Source organism: Zingiber officinale, chromosome 9B (genome assembly GCF_018446385.1).
Source record: "Zingiber officinale cultivar Zhangliang chromosome 9B, Zo_v1.1, whole genome shotgun sequence".
NCBI lineage: Eukaryota > Viridiplantae > Streptophyta > Magnoliopsida > Zingiberales > Zingiberaceae > Zingiber > Zingiber officinale.
This window is the reverse complement of record NC_056003.1, coordinates 34,277,367-34,301,743: the sequence shown is the minus strand read 5'-3', so window position 1 is coordinate 34,301,743 and position 24,377 is coordinate 34,277,367. Positions and strand designations below refer to the sequence as shown.

General features: G+C 40.9%; 1 protein-coding gene across 9 annotated transcripts; it reads right to left on the bottom strand.

Annotated features, from left to right (window-relative positions):
* Nucleotides 1-725: 725 nt before the first annotated feature.
* Nucleotides 726-23,945, bottom strand: LOC122023856. Of its 9 annotated transcripts, none has more exons than XM_042582243.1 (5): nt 23,737-23,945; nt 23,056-23,357; nt 21,504-21,724; nt 3,825-4,611; nt 726-3,038 (listed from the first exon to the last, which is right to left on the bottom strand). In XM_042582243.1, the coding sequence occupies exon 5, from the start codon at nt 2,428-2,430 to the stop codon at nt 1,084-1,086; it is 1,347 nt and encodes a 448-aa protein (XP_042438177.1). In that variant the 5' UTR covers nt 2,431-3,038; nt 3,825-4,611; nt 21,504-21,724; nt 23,056-23,357; nt 23,737-23,945; the 3' UTR covers nt 726-1,083. The 9 variants fall into 9 exon arrangements, with proteins under 9 accessions (XP_042438177.1, XP_042438179.1, XP_042438180.1 ...); XM_042582245.1 differs by having other exon boundaries at nt 23,103-23,357; XM_042582246.1 differs by having other exon boundaries at nt 23,229-23,357.
* Nucleotides 23,946-24,377: the final 432 nt, after the last annotated feature.

Below are 24,377 nucleotides of genomic sequence, written 5' to 3'. Positions count from 1 at the left end.
TTTTAAGGGGCACAGTACGATGATAAAAAATAAGACATACTCTCATGTAACGAGAATTTAAAACTCATGCAAAACACCTCATATGCCTACGGTGTTTGATGTGGGCTATCTTTCTATGACACATTTATACTTTTCGAATTTAACTTAGTAATTAGTAAAAAAAAAAAATTGATTGGATCGATCTTCTATCTTCAGAATTAGTATATATAATATCCACAAAATCTTGCTAATTTATGAATTAGTTTAATTTTTTAGCTAAGATTACAAAACAGAAGAAGAGTATTTGAGGTAGAAGCAAGTAAGCATGGTGCAATCATGGTTGTCCCTTTCGTGGTCTCAAAATAGAGACCGCTCAATGCCTTCGTGAACATCTCTGACTTATCTTCTTGTTTCCATAACGATGCAACAAACAAATGCTCTTAAAAAATAATTTGTTTTTTATAATAAATATAACAAATAGTATTTTTAATATTTTTAAAATGAAACATTAATTGTAGTATAGTGAAATTAAGCAATTATTTAATGATGCAATTGGCAAGAAATTGTCTTTTTGTTATGTGAACTTTTTGCTTTGATAATGATTGAATTAATTGGTGCTACAGAGCAAGCCAAAAGGAAATTGAAATTATTGTCAAAATTTATTAATAAATAATAAAAAATAAGTCAAATATTTATTTATTTTTGAAAATATAAGATGTATAAAATATTTGAAGTTAAAAAATTTCACTGGTAAATGGCCATTGATGCACACAAGCACAGCTGCTGGGCCGGCCCATTTTGATTGAGTCCAAATGTGATCTCCGGCGTCAAGGGATCGAGTTGTCATATACCCGATACGTCCTGTTCATATATCACCAGTTCATAGTGAGAGCTTAGCTTGACAAATTCTTAGCAGTGTCTACAAACAGATTGACTTGAGACTTCACAATATCTACTGAATCAATTCTGATGCGTAAGCTTCATTCTCACTCTTCTCCTTGAGCTAGAAATGCAAAATTTATAATGCAGTGTGACAGTATCCCATATAAACGATATCGATCAATGTGATAACTTGTATAATTGAATGCAAGCATGGTGCTCTTTTCATGTTGAAGCAGGGAGAGCACCAGGTGGGCAACTTTGTCGACGAAGTTGGCTTGTTGTCCTCCCCCATCCAATCATACTGCTTTCACTGGCCTGAACCTCCCCAATGGTGATGGTTAAATCTCTGGGTTGCCTACTTGTTTGAGACTTCATTCCATTTCTGCATTTGTTTCTTCTTGTTGAGCTTGTCTGCCAAGGCCTACCTGATGCTTTCATCATCTCACTGATGTTTTGAAGATCCTCGGTCACTTCGTACCTTGACAATGATGTGAGGCTGGGGAGGATATCGTTCTGGAAGTCCCTTCTCTGCCTTCTCTTTCTTGCCTGGCCGCGCCGAGGCTTTGTGAAAAGCATGGAGGCTGCTCCAGTATCTTCCGTGTCTTCTTTGTCATCTTTGTTGTTGATTTCCTTGCGCTGAGACTGATCCATCTTAATCTCTTTCAAATTTAGAGTCATGGCCTCAAATATATCAATATCATCATCGCCTGAAGATTGAGTGCTGCAATCTACGCCATCGGATATCAGATTTGGATTTTCTGCACTGCAGGATGCAACAACCTCTGCAAGCCATGACAAGGTGTCATATGCAGGTTTTGCTAACATGTTAGGAGTGATCCTGTCCGAGCAATAACGCCAATCCCTGGAGAGATCAATTAAGTTCTGGGCAGCCAATTGAAGTGTATTGCCAGAATGGACCAGTTCTTCTGAAGCATCTTTCTTGCATGATGGAATATGGTTATGCTGATTTAAGCTGCCCATTTCAGATTGAGATATCGGTGTTTCCAAATTGATGACATTAGTTTTTGCAGAGAAGGTTGGGGAAGAGTGCGACGAAGTCACTACCTCACAATCATGGAGTTCCTCTGATAGCCTAGGATGAGCTACACATGGAAACTCAACATTCAAATTAATGTGATTCCTAACCCTTTCTATGTTCTTTCCATCACATATTGCACTATACAAATCACGGATGTGAGTCTTTTTCTCCGTCACAAAGTCCAAGTCTGTAAGAATCATGTTGTCATCATTTTTCAAGATCTTTGTACTGTTGTTTAGATGTTCTTCCTTACCCGGAGAAATTAATCTCTCCTCTACCCTCTCGACTTCTGGAGTAACAGCATGTGTCCTTGAACTGAGTTGCACACGTCTATTCAAGAAGCTATAATCTACCTTGGTAGCAAGCTGCTTAAAATCATTGGACTCGCCAAAATATGTTCTATTGTTGAGCCATGATGGCAATGACAATTTACCGTATTTGCTCTCGGCAAGATGATCACAGGTATCCACTCTGACAGAATGATTGTCTTCAGTGACATCCTGATATGCTTGATTTAGGTTTATATTCATTGAGGTTTCCAAGTCCCTTCTCAGGTAACCATTCTGATCATCCTTTGGTAGATTGTTGTGAAGAGTTTGATTATGATGATCATTCTGGTCTTGTTTAACATAGTTGTGCTTTAGATGTGTGGCATCAGAACAATGATGAGTACCATGGCAAAAAAAATTTGTGCGAGAGACCCAAATACCATGTTTGAGGCCTGTGATTGAGTTCCTAGAACTCCCACTCTTTTCGCAAGTGATAGGAAATTGATTGGCGATAGACAAACTCTCATTACTAGGATTTGATGATGGACGAAAAGAAGGAAGAGCTTGAACTACAGATGACTTGTCATTCGTGCTTGTTGAAGGTTTTGCCCAAGATGAAACAAATGTAGGTGCATGACTGATTAAACTAGCCTGCGGAGTTGTGACAGAAGCAGGCACCGAGCTATTGAAGTGAGTGACTCTGGCTTATAGCTTTTGTCCGGACCATTTCTCTGGGCAATGAGAAAATGGAAGAGTTTGATTATTTCTATGTGTGTTAGTGTTCAACTGCAAATTCCCATGCATCACTGTTGGGGTGTTACTGTTAGCAGAGGTTCGAGCAAGAAAATCCACAGAACTGCTACTTTTACCTGCATAAATAAGGAGAAGATCATAGTTTGAATCAAGTGCAAAGAATAAGCAATCCCAATATTAGAGGAAATGTTTCAAAATACATTGAGACACAAATGATATTGAAAATAACAGAAAAGATAGACTTGAATTTACAAGTTAAATGTTGTGTTGATATTTCTCTATTCTGGTTGATTATGACGTGTTTCCTTTCTCAATTTTCTTTCAACCAATCATGAACAAGTTAAATATATCCAAGTTTTTCCTGGTATTTCTTCTAACAAAATATGAATATTTGTAACTTGGATAATGGCCCAACTGTCATATAGCTTTTGTTGATAAATTTTGCATGCTAAAAAAAAATAAACCACACATAGAACATAGAAGCATAAAAACTAAAGCTTGGTTACGGCTTACCTCTTGTGACATGTCCTGATTCATCTCTTTATGCCACATAATTCAACAAGGATGGGAAGCAATGCCCGATAGACATTATTCCATGATATAAGATGCTAGTATATATTCATCATTTATCCAAGTTACATTGGTTCCAACAAAAATTATAGTTTGTAAGCAATGATAAACTGAGATTATGAGAAGAAACAACAATTATGCTTTAAGAGTTTATTTTAGACACCCATTCAATCAAATGCATGATAATTAGCATCTAAACTAAAGAGAAAAACATCGTTATATTTAACAACCGACTGAAATGCAGCCATCATATACAATGGATTTATAGATGGTAAGGTATAGATCAAGTTATGAACATCAAAGTAGACAAGTTTACGGGATCAATGCATTACCGCATTCAAGTCTACACAAAGGCCATTCTCTTTTTGGAAGTACATCTGTATACAAGTAATCTGATGAAATCTGTTGAACACAATGCCTGTCACTGATACTAGTACTTGATCTCACAGATGAATGGTGCATTTCATTTGATTCACTGTGTGTCTTCAAGCCAAGCAAGTGAAGAGATCGTGAGTTTGAAGGTCCTTCTGAATTTACACCTTTTGCAGGCTTATTTAAATCAATCATGCTGCAGGTTGATATGTTGATCTGCGTAAGCAAGTTCGATACGCGCTGATCTTCTTTATGAATACTCCCTATAGTTAGTTTTGCATCATTCTCATTGGAGAAAGAGTAAGTTGCATTCTTGGGAATAATACTAGGAGTGTATGGAAGCACAGAAAATATTTTCTGATCTGATTCATCAGTATCTTCAATGTCTATATATACATGAGCTGGAAGGTGAAGGTCAAACTTTTTCTGCTTCTTAGGGCCTAGTTCCTTGCTGTCCTTTTCAGAATCTCCATTCAGTAATGGATTGGGATGAGATTGAACACTATCTTCCCTAGTGAAACAAAAGTGGAATCTATCATTACAAGCAAGAACTGTCTTTCCATAGCTGTTGTTTCCTACATGATGGGATGTCTGTGATCTCTTTTCAAGGCACTCAGATTGCATTTGAGATGTAAAAGAGTTTGAAAGTGATGCTTCTGCAACAATAGATGATCCATAGAGTCCTCTAGTTTGAAACTTGGTCATAAGGTCCTTCTGTGTTTTATAGAGACGATGAAGTTCATACACCTGAGATATAAGTGAAACACCATAAGTTAGAAGACAGCATAAATGTCACAACAGCTATATGGGAGACCTGACCAATTGACTTATTAGGCTTAAAATCTAGTTCAAAATGCTAAAATCAAGTAAATGTTAGTTCACTATATTCTTCATTAGCCCATAATGTATCATGTGGAACTCAATTAGAGTGTGGCAACATCCTCTATTTAATGTTTGACATCCTCAATATAACCCAACTTCCAGTTGATAATCCAGAATTATTTCTAATAGGGCTCCCAAATAGAGCTGTCAAGCTGGCCGACCCGTGGCGAGACAGGTCGGCCCATAGCGGACCAACCATTTGGCTGGGTGGGGCGGGCCAACCCGTCAAACTTGGCGGGTTGGAAAATCTCCAATTCAACCCAATTGAAGGCGGATTGCGGGTTTGGCGTGTCAACTCACGGGCCCATAAAAATTTTTAAAAAAAAAAACTTTCATATCTTCGACAAGCTTCTGCAGCTTGATATACAACCTTTAAAAGGAGAATGAAAAATTGCAGCTTAAGATAAATTCACAAAAAAACATTGCTTGAAGAAGAGATTGATGGTTTGCAAGAGACAATTAGGAAGATCAAAACAGCGAAGGGTGAGATAGATGGATTGTGGGCTATGCAAGATAATTGTTGACCAGTAGAAGCAAATTTCAATGCTTCAAGCTGAAAAAGATTCAACCATCTATGACCTCAATCTCATGATCAATAAAGTCGATAGCCAGCTAGAAAAACTTTCATATCTTAAATCGTATCATGTCCTCCACGTCCACAGACATGTGTTTCTCAACCTGCAGGTCAACCCAAGCCCGTCGCGGGCCGAACCGCACGGGTCGCGGGCCTAGGCGGGTCGGCCCACGGCGGGCTTGGGTTGATAAAATTCCAACCCAACCCGCTTAATTGCTTTGGCGGGGCGGGCTAACCCGACAGGCCCAACCTAAATTGACGGCTCTACTCCCACATTCTTAGGATTTGGTCTAGTATGATGCCAAAATGTCACCACCTACCCAGATGAGAGAATTGGGACATTAACTTATTACTGATAACCATTAGTTCAAAATCCTTAAGGCCAAATTAGCATTAGTTCACTGATCTAAGCCTCCAAAACTCCCTTGTCAGTCCACAATTATGATGTGGTACTAACGTAAAATACGACAAATAAATAATAAGTGTTATTAGAAAAATAACCTTATTGGAGTTTTTAGAAATTTTTAGAGATTTTTCGAGATTTAATTGGAGTCTGTGTGACAAGTTTAAAGGGATGAAATGATTAGGCTTGGAGGAGTCCTGTTTAGAATAACCATTAGGTGAAAGTTGATTGAGAAATTAACTTAGGATTTAATTAATTAAACCTAAGTCTGATTATAAAGCTTGTTTTCTTTTCTTTTCCTCTCATTTCCGACCAAACTCTCTTGATCCCCTCTCCCTTCTCCTCTCTGCGTGGTCGTTGACCGCCACAACCCAGCAACAGTCGCCAGCCGCCCGAGCGCCACCCGATCTCCCCTCTCCAGGTCGCGGACACCAGGTGCTCGTCGGATGTCAAGCATCCGAGTCCTCCTTTGGGTCATGCCCTAGTTTGGATCCACCGCCCTGTCGCCATCGCTGGACGTCGCCCTCTTCCAATGTCTAATGTCGTCGCCCTAGGAGAGAGAGGGCAATGAGTTTTTCGGTCGCATTTCTGTCTTGTGCCCTAGCATCCTCTCATCCATCATTCCTCACGATCACCATCCTACTCAGAGCTCGGCTTGGCGGCATCGCTATAATCCAATGTATTGGAGCACCCGATCGGTCTGAGACTGGAGGAGGGACCCGATCACTTCGTCGGATTTCACATTGTCCTCTTCATCAAATCACGTTAATCTACAGTAGGGAGTTAGATCTAAAGCTCTTTCACTCATCCGTCTCTTTCCCGTAGTCATGCTAGCCAAATCCTAATTCTCCAACCGACTAGGAGGGAGTTCTTCTTGCGATCCGAGCTCAATGGTCTATATCCTCACAGCTGCACCTGAATTTCCTCCACTAAGCAGCAATAAATCACATTAAGGTAAGATCTTATCAGTGTTTGATTAATAGAGAATTTGTTCCACTTCTGTATTAAATTGATGTTGTGATTTAATTAGGTGGAGTTCCACATATGGATCAATTGATGAAAGGGTAATTAATGGTTGAGTTTGATGAGTTCATGATCGTTATTAAGGATCATTGGATTGATTATTAGTTGTGGAGTGTTTTAAAAGATGGATTTGTTATCCGATTGATTCAATTACGATGGATGTTGGGTTAAACCTAATCTAAACATTGGGATGGATTAGATTAGGGTTAATGATGGAATAAATCGGATTTAATTAAGGAAATTGGGATTAATCGAAGTTAATCATTAATTAGGGTTAATTAATGATCGCTCGATTAGGGTTTCCCCAAATTAGTTTGGGTTTTGAGTTTAGCTAGTTGTTGCATATGTGATTAGATAAACTGTACATCATGTAATTTGCAAGACATTGATTTGACACAAGCGTCTTGATGTGGAATTGTTTAACATGATCGACAGATAAAGGCAGGTACTTCTTCCTTGGCCTCTTCAGTTCATTGAACTTAAAGCATGGTTATTTTTTATTGATGAATTAGGTTACTTTACTTTAAATCTATTTGTTGTTATTCTTCTTGATACTTATTTGCTTAACCTTAGAGATGATCTAATTACTTCATATATAGTTTTGACTTTGGATATCTATACTCTATTGTACATGCACATGTAGAGTATGTACTGTAGGGGATATCTTGTTAACTGAGTAAATATACTGATTATGCATATGATGTTGAGTATACACATGATTAGTTTGTATTGTAGGAGTTACCTTGTTGACTGTCCATTTGCATGTTGTGTGCACACGTGTTTGGTGTGTACTGTTGGAGGAATCATATTGATTACACCTATTTTGTGTGTGCACACATGTCTAGTGTGTATTATCAGAGGAATCATATCGATTATACCTATTGATCTTGTCCGAACGCTGAGTCGATGGACGCTGGGGACGTAGCGCTCTCCGCTATCTTCGACTGGCTGAACGAATCTCCGGCGAACCTGCAAGGAAGTCGGGCCGGGAAGGGGTTCCCGGCGACGACCCTCCGACGCTCAAGTCAGGCAAGAAGAAAACGATGAAGTGGCTTTAAAGATGAGAGATCTCGTACCTCCGGCGAAGTCAGGGCTCTTATATAGAGCTATGGGGAGGCTTATGCACACCTATCGAGGCGTACACGTTGTTGGGACCTTAGATGGCTAGAGGGGGGTGAATAGCCTCTTTGAAAAACACTAAACACAAATTTCTTCAAGAACTTTGTTAGCACAGCGGAAATAGAAAACTAAAACAAGAAAGCACAGCACACTAACTCAGAGATTTACGAGGTTCGGGGATAACTTGCCCCTACTCCTCGGCGTGTCCGTAAGGTGGACGAATCCTCTTGATCTTTCGGTAGATCACACCCCGGAAGCTATCCGGCTAAAGGATTCTCCTTCTCGGTGGAGTAACCTCTCCACAAAGTCTTTAACAGCAGTAAGAAATTAAGCACAAGACTTACAGTAGTGGCTCAAATGAAATGATCAAAGGAAGCTCACAGCCACAATCAGCGAAGAACAAGCACACTGCTTCAATCTTCCAGAGAGTTTTTCTCCACAGTTTTTCACAGCAAGAGCACACGAAATCCTTGTCACGAGAGCCTCTCCTCTCCACCTTCATATGCCTCTCTGCTCTGTAACGGATCTCTGCCAAACCTGCAGCAAATCCCTGCAAATCCCTGCAACCGTCCACGACGTCGCCAATCACACTTCTTCCTTGTCTGATTGTCTCAGCTCCCACCAATGGCATCCTCGTTTCCACTGGTACCTCTGAGCTTGAACCTATCAGCACAAGTCAAGCTGATTTCGACCAAACGGCTGCCAGCAGATCGCAAACGAGACGTTGCTACCAAAACTGGTTTGTCTGCAGCGAGACACAGCAAAAGCTTTTTGTTGCCTTCTACTAATGATCCTTAATTTGAATTCACCCAACATCGTAATCTGTAACCTGAAACTTCGAGAAAACTTGCAGCAGATGGTTAGAAACGAAATAGGTAAAAGCAATTGCGAATCGAAACAATAAGAGAAAGCGCACGAAAACAAATCATCGTGGATCGGTCGTGAGACCGATCCACGCTTTATTTATCGTCACCGATCGGCCGGGACCGATCGGTGCTGTCGATCGGTCCCAAGACCGATCCACCCCTTCACGCAAATCTGGTAGCGACCTGATCGGTCCGTGGACCGATCAGACTTCACCGGATCGGTCCGTAAGACCGACGGATCCACCGCCATCGAGGATCATCCGATCGGTCCCGATCGACAAGATACACTCGCATCGAAGTTATCGATCGGTCCCGGACGACCGACAAGATACACTCGAGTGTTCGATCGGTCCCCTGACCGATCAGAAACCGGATCTGCACCGATCACCGTTATGCACCGATCGGTCCCAGACCGATCCAAAATCGCAGTCTCGAGTCAAGCTTCCAAGCTTGCTGTCCTCACCCCTGACGGTCCAGAGAGCGTGCTACCGAACCCTCTCCGACCATACATGCCAAGCTTCCACACTTGGACTTCCCAATTGCCTGGTTTCACTCACCAGGACTTTCCAAATGCCTAACATCCCAGTTAGGACTTTTCCACTGCCTGGCTTCACTCACCAGGACTTTCCCGTGCCAAGCTCCTCGCTTGGACTTTTCCCAATCAGGTCAATCAGGTTAACCAAGTCAACCTTGATTAGTAATTAGTCTGAGTTAATTTAATATCTGATTCAAACTTAAATCAGTGTCAACATCAAAACAACATCCAGGTCAGACTGTATCAACAATCTCCCCCTTTTTGTTGTTTGACAACACAATTTAAGTTTAGATCAGAAAAATTCTCATATCCATAATTTCAGGGAAATTAAGATCTCCCCCTAAGATGGATATAATTCAGTTACTTTCTCTTTTTTCCTTTATTGATTCAAAGAGGTCAAATCATCTCTAAACTTAATTATTTTCTCCCCCTTTGTCAAACACCGAAAAGGTGTAAAATAATGAATAAGACTGACAAGCACCCCCCCTTTTAACCAATAACGCCTCACAAAAAAAACATGGTATATGAAAAACAATGGCATATGAAACATCATAAGTGTATCATGAATAGTGAAGCATCATAAATAGCATGAATATAAGAAACACAGCTAACATCTAGTTCAGATAAATGTATCAAAGACATAGTATCAACAAAACAATCAAAACATAGAGAATGTCAGCCAACATCCTCATCAAGAGGATCATCTGCAGCATCAGCTGGAAGAGTGGAATCCTGAAGAGGCATGCTGCTGCCTGAGGGTAGCTCGCCCGCAGAGTGCTGAGGAGGTGGATGGCCGGCCATCCATCCTAGAAATGCCTGATGTGTCGCCAACTGCTGTCTCTGTAGAGTATCGAAGCGCTGATCAATCTGGAGGCGCAGGCCATCGAACTCTGCAGCCACCATCTCCTCGTGGCGGTCAAACCGGCTCTCCAGCTCAGCGATCTGCCAGCGCAGATCTGGATCCTCCTCGCCATATGCAGCAGCAGCAGGAGGACGAGCAACCTGTCGTGGAAGTGGTAGCTCACCCAGTGCCCTCCCATCCTTCCACCTAACCGGCCCATCCTGACTTAGGATTCCGGACTTGGAAAACGCACGTTTCCCAAGTCGACAATCCTGCCTGACCATCTTCACTATCCTCCCCCTAGAGACGTCAATACCCATGGACTCGAGCCAATCAGTAATTATATGCCCAAAAGGCATATAGATGTTGTCGCCGCTCGGTTCACTATGGGATATGATAGACATATAGACACTCGACATAATATCAAAATCTAGACGTCGACGTAACCCATAAAGCATCAGACAGTGATATGGTCGAATTTCTGCCAACGGTTTAGAGGTGATAGGTAGAAGACATTGTGTGACAATTTTGAAAAGAATGTAGTCAGGAGCAGAGAGTCTAAGGGCTGCAAATGTAGGAAAGTCGTCATCTAACTCATCTAAACCATCCAGTCTCGGATGACCAAAGAAGTACTCATAGATTGAGTCAGAAGAGACATTAAGAGGATGAGGTACGGGTTCAGGCAAAACAGGATAGATGGAGAACACCGTCCCCGAACACAAACGACAACCTAAATACCCAAAGAAGGCAATTATGTCGAGATCAATGTTTTGCTTAGCCACTCTTGTTCTATAACTACCATCAGGAGTCTGATGAAGGTTGTTATAGAATTCAGATACTAGATCAAAGTTGATGTCCCTTTCTAGAAAAACCAAAGAATCGAGCTTGTAGTAGGCAATGGTTTCTAAAATAGAGGGACAAGATTCCTGCATGAACTTCTTATCAACAGATCGACAAGGGAGTAATTTGAAAGTCCTCTCCTTAAATGATTTTTCAAATTGTTGGTTGGGGAATCTCCCCGAACTAGCTGGTTGAGGTCGGGAGGTAGCAGGAGCTTTGGACTTGGATTTGGATTTCTCGGTTGGTTCCTTAGAGGTACCCTCACCACTAGTGGGTTTCTTCCTAACCATTTGGACAATGAGAAACAAGGAGAGAGCACCGGCCATGGGCAAACCACCAAACACAAACCACAGTCACCGTAAGAAACATGATAACGTGAGCTGCCAAAGACAAGTAGAGATCGAGAGATTACCTCGGTGCCATTTTGACCTTCGGCTTTTAGAAGACGATGGGTCGAGAATACGGGAGGAAGAAGGGGGCGTCGGGGCGTCGGTCGGCTAGGGTTGTGAGAAAGAAGTAGATCGGGAAGAGAGGAGATCAGGAGGATTTAATGAGGGGTAGCGCACAGTGTAATCTGATCGGACGGCTGTCCGATCAGGATCGATTTTAACGCACACAAAAAAGGTCTGATCGGTCCCCTTGACCGATCAGGAAACCCTCTGATCGGTGCTCGGATCGATCAGGGGCCTTCCTGCGAACCATAGAGAGCTGATCGGTCCTTGGACCGATCGGAGATCGAACAGAGAGGCGTCGAGATCTCCTGATCGGTCCCTGGACCGATCAGAGTCACTGATCGGTCGAGAAGCGATCGGTCTTTAAATTTCTGATATCTGAATTCGAGCAACTGATTTCGCAGTCGTTTCTCTCGAGAATTCTGAAAATTCAGAACTTCTCAAATTCAGAATACAGAACCTAAACATCTACGAACAAGAACATTTCCTAATTGCAAGCTCTGAAAGTCCTAACATTCTAGTTTTTTTTATTAAGTTACAAGTTAGTTTCAGACATTTCAGAGTTTCAAAACCTGAAATATCCAACCCTGTCATGTTTAGTTTCAAATTTGTCAAAATATATCCTAAATTACTATTCTTACATTATCAACTCATCTTATCATTAAAGATACCAATCCAAAGTATCAATCAACACATCAATCATGATTAGATAATTTCTAGACAAAAGTCCAACCAAGATTCCTTGGTTGGAATATATGAGTAAGATCTAGGAGTCAAATACACATGAATTATGTAATGACCTTCCCCATACTCAATTTATGTCTCTCCAACCTACTTATTCAAGGGATGCATAGTACATTTTGAATAAATTGGTTGTTCCTAGCATCTCACCCCATTTCTAGCAAACAAAAACAATTTGTTAAACCTTATCGTTTGTGTGAGATGTCCCCAAATTGCCCAAATCAGTTTCCCAATTACTCTTGTCATTTTAATAGTCCTCATTGATCATGGTGAAGTTCTAATGACCTAAGGAGCCAAACACATTCCCAACTCCCTCCTTAAATGACTAAATTCATTCTCCGGAAGGGGTTTGGTGAAAATGTCGGCTAGGTTTGACTTTGACTCCACATATGTGAGCACAATGTCACCCCTAGCTACGTGATCTCTAATGAAGTGATGACGCACTTCAATGTGCTTGGTCCTAGAATGATGGACTGGATTTTTAGTTAGGTTGATCGTGCTAATGTTGTCACATAGCACTTGTACACCCTTATAAGAAAGTCCATAATCCTCTAGGGTGTGTATCATCCACAACAATTGTGATACACTCTCTCCCATGGCAATATATTCAGCCTCGGTCGTGGAGAGAGCAACACAATGTTGCTTCCGACTTGACCAACTAACTAAACATGAACCTAAAAATTGGCAACCCCCACTCGTACTTTTCCGATCCAATTTGCACCCAGCATAATCGGAGTCGGTATAACCTATCAAGTCAAATGATTCAGTACGAGGGTACCAAAGACCTACTCTAATTGTGCCTTTAAGGTATCTCAGAATTCTCTTAACTGCAATTAAGTGAGATTCCTTGGCACAGACTTGATACCTAGCGCACATGCCCACAGCAAAGAGTATGTCCGGTCGACTAGCTGTGAGATATAGAAGACTACCGATCATGCTTCTATATTGCGTTAGATCAACTGATTTTCCACTCTCATCATTGTCAAGACGAGTGCTCGTCGCCATTAGAGTGGATACTTCCTTAGAATCACTCATTTTGAATTTCTTAAGCATCTCTTGAGTGTATTTTGCTTGATGGACATAAATGCCATCTCTAGTTTGTTTGATTTCTAGTCCAAGGAAGAATGTCAATTCTCCCACAAGACTCATTTCAAACTCACTTTCCATGTGAGTGATAAATTCATTTAAATAGCCCTTGTTATTTGAGCCACAAATTATGTCATCGACATATACTCTGGGCTACAAAATATTTTCACCATCTCGACGAAGAAATAGTGTTGGGTCTATTTGACCCCTTACAAAACCCTTTTCTAATAGATAAGTCGACAACCTTTCACCAAGCTCGAGGTGCTTGTTTTAGCCCATAAAGAGCTTTCGAGCTCAACACGTGGTTCGAGCTTGGTGATTCACAAACCCCTGGTTGTTCAACGAGACTTCTTCTTTAACGAAATCATTTAAGAAGGCCGATTTAACGTCCATTCGATAGAGCTTGAAACCTCATGTGCGGAAAAGCTAGCATCGAACGAATGGACTCCAATCGTGCCACGTGAGCATAGGTCTCATCATAATCGAGGCCTTAACTTGACTATAGCCCGCTACTAGTCTTGCCTTGTTCTTACTACCTCTCCTTTGGTTTAACTTATTTTCAAGACCCATTTAGTTCCAATAATGGTGGTCTTCAGTCTAGGAACCAAGTCCCACACTCTTCTTTCAAATTGACCTAACTCGTCTTGCATAGCTATGATCCAATCAGGATCGCGCAATGCCTCATCAATTAATTTTGGTTCAATCTCTGAAATCAAAGCGACTTCATTAGACTCATTTCAAGAATGACCCAGTCCTAACCCCTTGTTGAATGTCTCCCACAATTTGGTCTTGGGGATGACTAGAGGCTATCCTAGATTGTCTTGGTGTTGACGGTGCCTCGAGTGGTCTCACTAGCACGTGCAAGGACTCAATATCCGAAGGATCGATCGAGTTCTTTGTTGTCTTCGCTCATCAACATCGAGTCAACTTCGACTCTCTTCATTTCGATCATTCAAACTTAGATTTCTAAGTTCAAATCAATTTCTCCTATAGCCCTTGATTGATCATTTGAGTTAGGGATTTCTTCAAAAGCTACATCGAGGACTCTTCAATCAATTTAGTCCTATTGTTGTAGACTCGATAGGCTTTACTGGTGAGCAGTACCCAACCAGGATCCCTCATCACCTTGGCCGAAAATTTTCCAAGATAGTCCTTGGTATTTAAAATGAACACCTTACAACCAAACACCCTAAGATGTTTAATTGTGGCGGTTTCCCAAACCAAAGTTCAGAGTCTTTCCTAAAACCCATGTATCGAATTCGGTTTTGCATGTAAGTCGTATTCACTTGACCATAAGTAGCTTGGTAGGGAGTACTCATGCTTCACAGCCTCTTGAAGACTCGGTTCTTTCTCTCCACAACCCCATTTTTTTGTGGGGTCCTTGGAGTAGAGAACTCATGCCTATATCCCTTTTTCTCAAAACTCTAAAACCTATGATTTTGAAATTCGCCACCAGGATCACTTCTAATGGTTTTAATTGTTGTCGATTTTTCATTTTCAGTTCTTCTACAAAAGGAAATAAAAATATCTATAGTTTGATCCTTATGTTTCAAGAAGAAAGTCCATGTGTATCTAGTAAAATCATCAACGATTACCAAACAATATCTACTTCCATTCAATGATATTACACTACTGCAATCAAATAGGTCAATGTGCAATAAATCTAAAGCAGTAGATGTACTTACATTGCTTTTACCTTTATGGACAGCTTTTGTTTGCTTACCCTTTTGACATGCATCACATAGTTTGGTCTTGTGGAACTTGATGCTTGGTAAGCCTCGCACTAATCCTTGGTTGGCCAACTTCCAGATGTTCTTCATGTTTACATGTGCCAATCTTCTATGCCATAACCAAGACTCTTCTTCTTTCGACATGAAACACTTAATCAAAGCATTAGTAGCACTTTTAAATGATACTTGATAAATATTGTCAACCCTTGTGCCTACTAGTACCGTGTCAAGTGTGTCAATGTGTTTAACCAAACATTGACTTGAATGAAATTCAATCGTGTAACCCGTATCACACAATTGACACTTAGGAGATTAAAGGTCACCCCTTGACTAGAAGGACATTCTTGATATGAAGACATTCGGATATATGAATGTCTCCAATTCCTACAACCTTAAGGCTACCATTATTACCAAAAGACACATTACCTCTACTTTTGTTTTGAATGGTAGTAAACAGTGATTTGTTCCCAGTCATGTGCTTGGAGCATCCACTATCAACAAACCAAGTTGATAGATGCTCCCCCTCGACCAATGCCTACAATACACGAAAAATAGAGGTTTTAGGTACCCAAATCTTGGGACCTAATGCTTCTACAACGAAAGACCTAGGAACCCATGCCTTGGTCATACCTTTCCTAGTTCCATGAACTCTAGAAACATGTGATCTACTATTTTGAGTTCTAGACATTAGAGAAATGAAACTCGACTCCTTGGGTTGATACCCTAACCCGACTTTGTTGTAAACTGCCCTTTGGGCATTTAGAATCATGTCTAGAGTCTTAGAGCTAGTTGAGAATTTCTCAAGCATTTTCTTGAGTTTCTCAACCTCACCCTTTAAGGCCTTGTTCTCATCCTCAAGGACTTCTAGATGTAGGTCATCGACCTCATCTTCCCTAAGGGTCCTTAAGGTTTTTACTTCTTCTTTTAACAATTTATTTTCTGTTTTTGACTTTTTAAGCAATGTAGATAAGTGAGTGATAGTTTTATAACACTTTTCTATATGAGAAGAGGTTACCTCTTCATCATCCGAAGATGATGAAGCCGCGGTTGAAGCATCACTCTCGGATTCTGACTCTTCCCTTGCCATGAGTGCCAATTGCCGAGTGCTCTTTTCCATCTTCTCTTCTTCCTCCGATGAGCTTGATGAGGACTCATCCCAAGTGGCCTTGAGAGCCTTCTTCTTCTTGGCTCTTTCCTCCTTCCTTTTGGCTCGTTCCTCCTTCCTCTTTAGTTTCGGACACTCGCTCCGAATGTGTCCTTTCTTGCTACACTCATAACATGTAATATTAGATTTATCAAAATTTTGATCATTAGTTTTACCTTTTCCTTTGTATCTTCGGCTTCTTCTCATAATCCTTCTTACGAAGTTCGCCATCTCACTTGACGATGACCCACTTTCATCATCAGATTCAGAAGAAGAGGTGGATGAGGAAATCTCCTTTTCCTTCTTCTTTTCCTTCTTCCTTCTTCCATCCTTGCTCTTTGGTCCTGCAAATAAAGCAATACCCTTCTCTTTTTGACCTTTGTTAGCAAGCTCATGAAGTTCCATCTCACAGAAAAATTCATCTAGTTTAACAATGGAAAGATCCTTGGATACCTTGTAGGCATCTACCATGGATGACCACAAGGCATTCCTAGGAAAAGATTTAAGAGCGTACCTTACTAGGTCACGGTTTTCTACCCGTTCATCCACGGAGTGGAGACCATTGATGATCTCCTTGAATCTCCCATGAAGTTCACTCACCGTTTCATTGTCCTTCATGGTTAGATTTTGGAGCTGATTCAAGAATAGGTCCCTCTTGGCAATCCGAGAATCTCGAGTTCCCTCTTGGAGCTCGATGAGTTTGTTCCATAGGTCTCTTGCACTTGAGAACGGACCTACCTTGACGAGTTGATCCTTGGCGATTCCACATTGCAAGGTGACCATAGCCTTGGCATCGGCTTGTGCTTTGCGGAGTTGTTCGGTAGACCACTTTGACGACTCGAGTTCCTTACCTTCTTCATCCTTTGGTGGTGTGAAACCTTCCTTGACTGAGAACCACATGGCTATGTCGGTTTTGAGGTAGTACTCCATGCGGCCCTTCCAATATTGAAAATCTGCTCCTTCGAAGTAAGGTGGACGGTTGGTGCTAAATCCCTCCTTCATGGCCATTGTTTTGCTCTTCGGGTTGTTAAGCCGAAATGAAGAGAACCTGGCTCTGATACCACTTGTTGGGACCTTAGATGGCTAGAGGGGATAGCCTCTTTGAAAACACTAAACACAAATTTCTTCAAGAACTTTGTTAGCACAGTGGAAATAGAAAACTAAAACAAGAAAGCACAAGACACTAACTCAGAGATTTACGAGGTTCGGGATAACTTGCCCTACTCCTCTGTCCGTAAGGTGGACGAATCCTCTTGATCTTCGGTAGATCACACCCCGAAGCTATCCGGCTAAAGGATTCTCCTTCTCGGTGGAGTAGCCTCTCCACAAAGTCTTTAGCAGTAAGAAATTAAGCACAAGACTTACAATAGTGGCTCAAATGAAATGATCAAAGGAAGCTCACACCACAATCAGTGAAGAACAAGCGCTCAATCTTCAGAGTTTTTCTCCACAGTTTTTCACAGCAAGAGCACACGAAATCCTTGTCACGAGAGCCTCTCCTCTCCACCTTCATATGCCTCTCTGCTCTGTAACGGATCTCTGCCAAACCTGCAACCGTCCACGACGTCGCCAATCACACTTCTTCCTTGTCTGATTGTCTCAGCTCCCACCAATGGCATCCTCGTTTCCACTGGTACCTCTGAGCTTGAACCTATCAGCACAAGTCAAGCTGATTTCGACCAAACGGCTGCCAGCAGATCGCAAACGAGACGTTGCTACCAAAACTGGTTTGTCCGCAGCGAGACACAGCAAAAGCCTTTTGTTGCCTTCTACTAATGATCCTTAATTTGAATTCACCCAACATCGTAATCTGTAACCTGAAACTTCGAGAAAACTTGCAGCAGATGGTTAGAAACGAAATAGGTAAAAGCAATTGCGAATCAGAAACAATAAGAGAAAGCGCATGCAAAACAAGCCATACTGTGGATCGGTCAGCAGACCGATCCACGCTTCTATTTATCGTCACTGATCGGTCTGGGGACCGATCAGGTGCTTGTCTGATCGGTCCCAAGACCGATTCACCCCTTCACGCAAATCTGTATCGAGCCTGATCGGTCCGGGGACCGATCAGACTCACTGGATCGGTCCGTAAGACCGATCAAGATCCACTCACGCCATCGAGGATCATCGATCGGTCCGGACCGATCAGTATACACTCAGTGTGCTACTGTCTGATCGGTCCCCGGACCGATCAGTATACACTCAGTGTGCTACTGAGTGTTGACCGATCAGGAAACTGGATCGGTCTGCAGACCGATCAGCCGTGCCATTGTGCCACTGGATCGGTCTGCAGACCGATCCAAAACTGTGAGTCTCGAGTCAAGCTTCCAAGCTTGCTGTCCTCACCCCTGACGGTCCAAAGAGCGTGCTACCGAACCCTCTCCGACCATACATGCCAAGCTTCCACACTTGGACTTCCCAATTGCCTGGTTTCACTCACCAGGACTTTCCAAATGCCTAACATCCCAGTTAGGACTTTCCCACTGCCTGGCTTCACTCACCAGGACTTTCCCGTGCCAAGCTCCTCGCTTGGACTTTTCCCAATCAGGTCAATCAGGTTAACCAAGTCAACCTTGATTAGTAATTAGTCTGAGTTAATTTAATATCTGATTCAAACTTAAATCAGTGTCAACATCAAAACAACATCCAGGTCAGACTGTATCAACACACGTGTCCTTTACCATACCTTAGTATGGGCTTACCAGATGAGCATGCCTGACACTATACTGCTACAGTCTGAGCACCTTTCAGCAGAACCTTCCGTCGTAGAATTCTGCGTATGGCTTGGTCGTCGAACATGCCTATTGTCAGAAGATGTTCCCCAATGTCCCTTTGTCCTTGTCTTCTTTTTCCCCGAGCCGAGCGTCCATCCGCTCGGCAGGCATCCGTCCGACCGGGCATAGGTATCGGTTCGACAGGGTGCTCGGCTGAGAGTGTTCCTTCACAGCATTGATGCTTTACGCCTCGGCCGAGCGGGCTACCCGCTCGGCCCGGCGACCCCGTTCACCATGAGCGTCGGAAACCTGACTCCCCGTCGGGTTGTCTTTGATTCCGCCCGGACCCATTCGGCCGGTCGACCCAACCCTTCTCCGATTAGCCGGACCTTATGCTGACCCTTTTAACTTTTAACCTCCACGTGGCGTTGACTCCCCTCCAGAGGGGGTCCCCTGTCCTTACTGTCGGATCACCTATGTTGGGTGGGCACACGTGTCTGGTGTGATTATTGGAGGTATCATGATAATTATACCGATGTTGTAGGGTGCATACATGTTGGGTGTGTACCATGTTGCTATTTAATAGACACCTATTTGACCTATCCATACATATAGATATATGTGATTGATGGATCATGTACTAGAGGTACTTATGTTGATTGTGTTGTTGTATTGATGATGATTGTGTCTATCATGATTATTTACATCATGTTCATCATTGCACTACATGTTGACGATCATTGTCTCCCTTGTGGTATAAGAGAGTCGCTAGTCATTTTTAGCTGCCCATTCGGCCACTTAGGGAGAGTGGTAGCTTGGAGTGAAGCTTATCCTGTCATGCCACCCGGCCACTTAGGAGTAGTGATATCTGACATTGTCAGCAGTCAGGACCACCCCGATGTTATGTAGTGAGATAGCTACTTAGCGAACTGTTTGACTTAGCCACTCTATAGTGGTATATGGAGGGTAATACAATTGTCACAAATCCGACCACTCGCCACACAGGGGTCGTAGTGTCTTGAGGGGTGGTCAGGAGTGATCATGTTGCATGCATGTGATATGCATATGATGCATGATGCATCTTTTGTAGATATATCTGCATTGGCTTGAGATTGTTGCATTTGCTTGAAATATGATTGTTGCATATGGTTGTCATGCTTATACATGTTCATTTATCATATATGTATATGTTGTTAGTTATGTTGCTTAGGTGTTACGAGCAGATCTATTATTGATTCCTAGTGAGTTTACTGATCACTATACCGTATGTGTTAGATCTAGATTGGATATGTGCATTTATTATGTCAGTTATGGTTATGTCATATATGATCATATTCTTATTTTCCTATAGTGACTATATTCTTTAATCTCCATATTTTATATTGATCATGCACTATCTTGTCTATTACCCGCTGAGTCACTCGCAGTTACCACCCCATTTATGTATTGTCTTTTTCCGCAGGTAGTAGATGATTGTGGAGTCGTTTAGAGTATCCTATCTATCGATCCCACGTCACATCTAAGAACGAACTTTCCTTCGCTTTTGCTTTCTTGCATGCTTTCCTTATGGTTTTGGCACTGTAGTAATTAGATTTGGACTTGGTGTTTGGCGTTGTGGCTACTTTATCGTTTTCAGTATTTGTTGTGTTTAAACCGTGCCGGCACACATTGTATCATTTTGGATTATGTGGCTTTTCTATGTCTTCCGCTATATTTTTGTTATAGTCGTGTGGGTTGTTTATTATTTTGTTTTCTATTACAGCATGTGGACTGTGTATACAACTGCATGGTTGTTGATTCAGTCGTGTGGGCTGCATATTAAACTGCGTGGTTATGTTTTATTTCCAACCGTGTGAGCTATAGATTATTATACTTGTACAGTCGAGTGGCTATATATCTAGGTTTCATTTGTCACTGTTACAGGGGAGATGTTGTCCGTTTGTCGGGCAGGGACTCCTCTAGGGCGTGACAACTAACTTGAGTATTATAATAGGTGAACTTGAGAGCAACAAGGTGGATCATTTAAATGTATGCAGAATGCAAAAAACATCAGAGAAAGTCATCTAACCCCCCCACATTCTTATAAAAATGACTAACAAAACATTGCAGGACTAACTGACAACTTTTAAGCAGATGGTAGAAAAATTGCATTAACTCTGTTGAATAATGTAAACATATTTGTCAAGGTCTAACAAATTACAACAACAAAAAAAAATTATTGGTTGATATTCCACAAAAAACGTTGATGAATTTCATGTTCTTTAGACCTTTGGCACTTACTTCTAGAAGCTCATACAATCAGACCAATTACAGGGACAAAATATATAAATTAGCATCTTCCAAAAGTTCACCTGAAAAAGATTTTGATGAATTTCAAATTGGACCTTGTAAGGCTAATGGCAACTCATCCACGTTATTAAACATGGGTACATGATCACACAAAAGTTAGGATCCCAATCAACTACGGTAAAGGATAATTGACCTACAAAGTTTGCTTTGAGACAGTTTGATATAATTAGTACAATTTGGTTATTTAATCGATTAAGAACAGATGAGATGTAACAACTCAAAAACACAGATGAAATACATGCCATTAAAGATATAAAATGAGACAGGATAGTCTAAACTAGACTGAGTTTATTCTTAAAACAGTTCCAAAGAATTATTTTTCTACAAAATACCAAGCTACCTGGTTATGGAATATCACGTCATGTTCAAGCATCGTATGCTTTAGCATTTCTTTATCATTTTCTGAGCACCTATTCACCAGACTTTGTACATAATTACTGCAGAGATGTGAACTTGGTTTTTCATCTTGATAGTAACCAAACCAGCTACTTGTGTTCTCGACAGCCTGTGTGGAACAATATCCTGGAAGGTAACTTTTACTCTGCATTTTTGTTGCCATTCCTGCAAGTTCTAGATCAATCAGCACAGAACAAAATGACTCAAAGGGATTGACTCCAAATTTCTCCACCAAAGGAAAAACAAAATGACAAACCCCAACCATGAAATTTCAATTTCAATCACCACTTTACAAAACTCAAATAGGTCACTGCTGCCTCATGCTTCTACTTGCTAGGAAAGTTAGCATCTAGGCAAGATCTACAAGTTTAATGTTTTTGATCCCCAATTTAAATCTCTTTTTATATGCATTTTGGTCTTTTACTTATCTATGGCATATGGACACGGAAAGGAATATAGTAATTCTTATTCTACAATTTGTAATCAGAAGCAGAGCAGAACCCCCATTCCATCCCAAAATGAGTATCCATGAGAAAAAGGAATGTTCTATCAATATTTGTGCATCATGAACAATTGCACTTCTCTATGTGGTACTATGGGCATATCAAGAAACCATGTTTCAACTAACCACCTCATGTTAGTCATCACTCAATGGTATGGAGAGATGAGTCTGGATCTAGCACTGTATTGATGGAGCAGGGGATGCCCCTCCTAGTATGAATGCATAATGGACCATTTCACTTGTCCATGCAGGACTATGGGAGTGGGGAAACCCTATTTCAACACATGTCATGCTTGTCTAGGACTAGGAGAAATTATCTATTGAAGCCAGAAGTTAAGTTTTTTTCCATAAAAGAAATTGTAATGAGAAAATTTCAAAAGAAGTTATGCAACATTAGCTACAAGACAATCAAACAACACCCACTAGGATAAAATTCTAGCTCAACATATTGCATTTTTGGCTGTAATACTGCCGTCAAAATGAATATATAACAAAATGAATGTGATTCTCTAGAAAACATAATATGTAACTTTGGTAACCATGTGAAATAGCAATAACAATAGATTTGTAAATACTGTTCAAAGAACATGAGCTACAAGACAACCAGACAATTCATCCAGTAGAGATAAATCCTAGCCCATCAGGTTGCACGTTTGACTATAATATTGCCTTTCAAAATAATTATATAGCCAAAATACGTATTTTACATAACCTTGTGAAATAGCAACAAGAATAAATTTGTAAATACTGTTAAAAATACTTCCGAAACAAGTTGTAAATGACTGGCACGAATACAAACAAGGAGAATAAATTAAAATTTTATTAGTCCATTCTCCATCTGTATTCATGCCAACTTAGCAATTAAAATGCCTAAAAATAATGCAAAACTTAGGCGGCTTTGTTTCAACAATTTCAGGGGTACTCAACCCACATTTATGCAAAGAAAGAAAGTTCAATGATTAACTCAAAATTTAATGACTTTATGGAGAGTTACTTCATTAGTTTTCTCTATCATCAGATTGTAACTTGAAAAGGAGGGACCTATGGAATTAACAATCAAGGAAGGAACACACTGCCGCAAAATGGGTAAGAGTCTCTTTAAATCAAATCCCCAATGCAGGATACTTCAACACTGTAGCATATGTCGTGAGTGATGTTTCAGGCAACCTTCCTTCCGAAGTGCAATTCAACTTCTGGGTTCACCGTCCACAAGTCTGGGATGATACTGAAGAATAAAGCACGCCAATCTGGTCAATTTATGTGCTTTGACGATGTTTATCTCTTTAGAAAAGATGCCTGTGCATTTCAAAACCGTACAAATTTACAACAAATCCGTCAACCTAACTGTAGATGCTGTACAAATAATGCACACGAACAAGAAGATGAATGGATTTTTTTTTCTTAGAGTTCAAACACCGAACATCATCAGCTCGAAAAGCGATCAATTTAAAGAGACAAGAGGAAACAAATACAGAAAGTCGCAAGGTTTTTCCGGGCAATCTAACAAAACAAGGAAACAAAACCGGAAAGCCTACACGAAGAGAAATCAGAAACCAAGCACCAGTAAATTCCTCATCCAAACGCAGAGCATCCGCAGCCCAGTAACTGCGGCGCCGCCAGAAGCAGAGAAGGATCGGACTCGGGACCCCGAAAGGTAGAAGTTTTAGAAGAAGACCTGGAATTGCGCGCTGGAGGCGCGGACGCCGATCGAGCGGGGGATAGAATTTCGATCCGCCGGGCCACGGAGAAAGGGAGAGGAAAGAGATCCGAGGAGCGAAAAAAAAAATGGAAATCTCTCACAGGAACGAACGACCTTCTCCTTGGAACAACGACAGGAAGCTTGTCAAGATCGCGCCTTTTAATTCTCGCTCTCACAAACCGATCGAAAGCTACTTTCCAGTTTAGTGTCTGCTTTTATTGAGTTCGGGGAGAAGTCATCCAACTTTACTTAAATAGCCCTGCAATTTAGTTATTTAAAGAATGACTTTTATTACAAACTCGATTTATTATTTAACATGAATACTATTAATAGAAACAAAGAAAAAATTTTAAAAAGAACAATTAAAGAGTTAATTGCAATTATTTGTTATAAAAAATAGCAATTAGATTATAGATTAAAAGTCATAGAAATCAAAAGTACGCTCCATATATATATATATATATATTTTTAAAAAATTATTTTATTAATTGACTAGGTCAAATACTATATATAAAATACTTTTATATAAAAAATATTCATTATTAAATTTGGTCGATTAAAATTAATTTAAAATGGTTTAAAATAGTATATATTATATTATATTTATTCATATCATG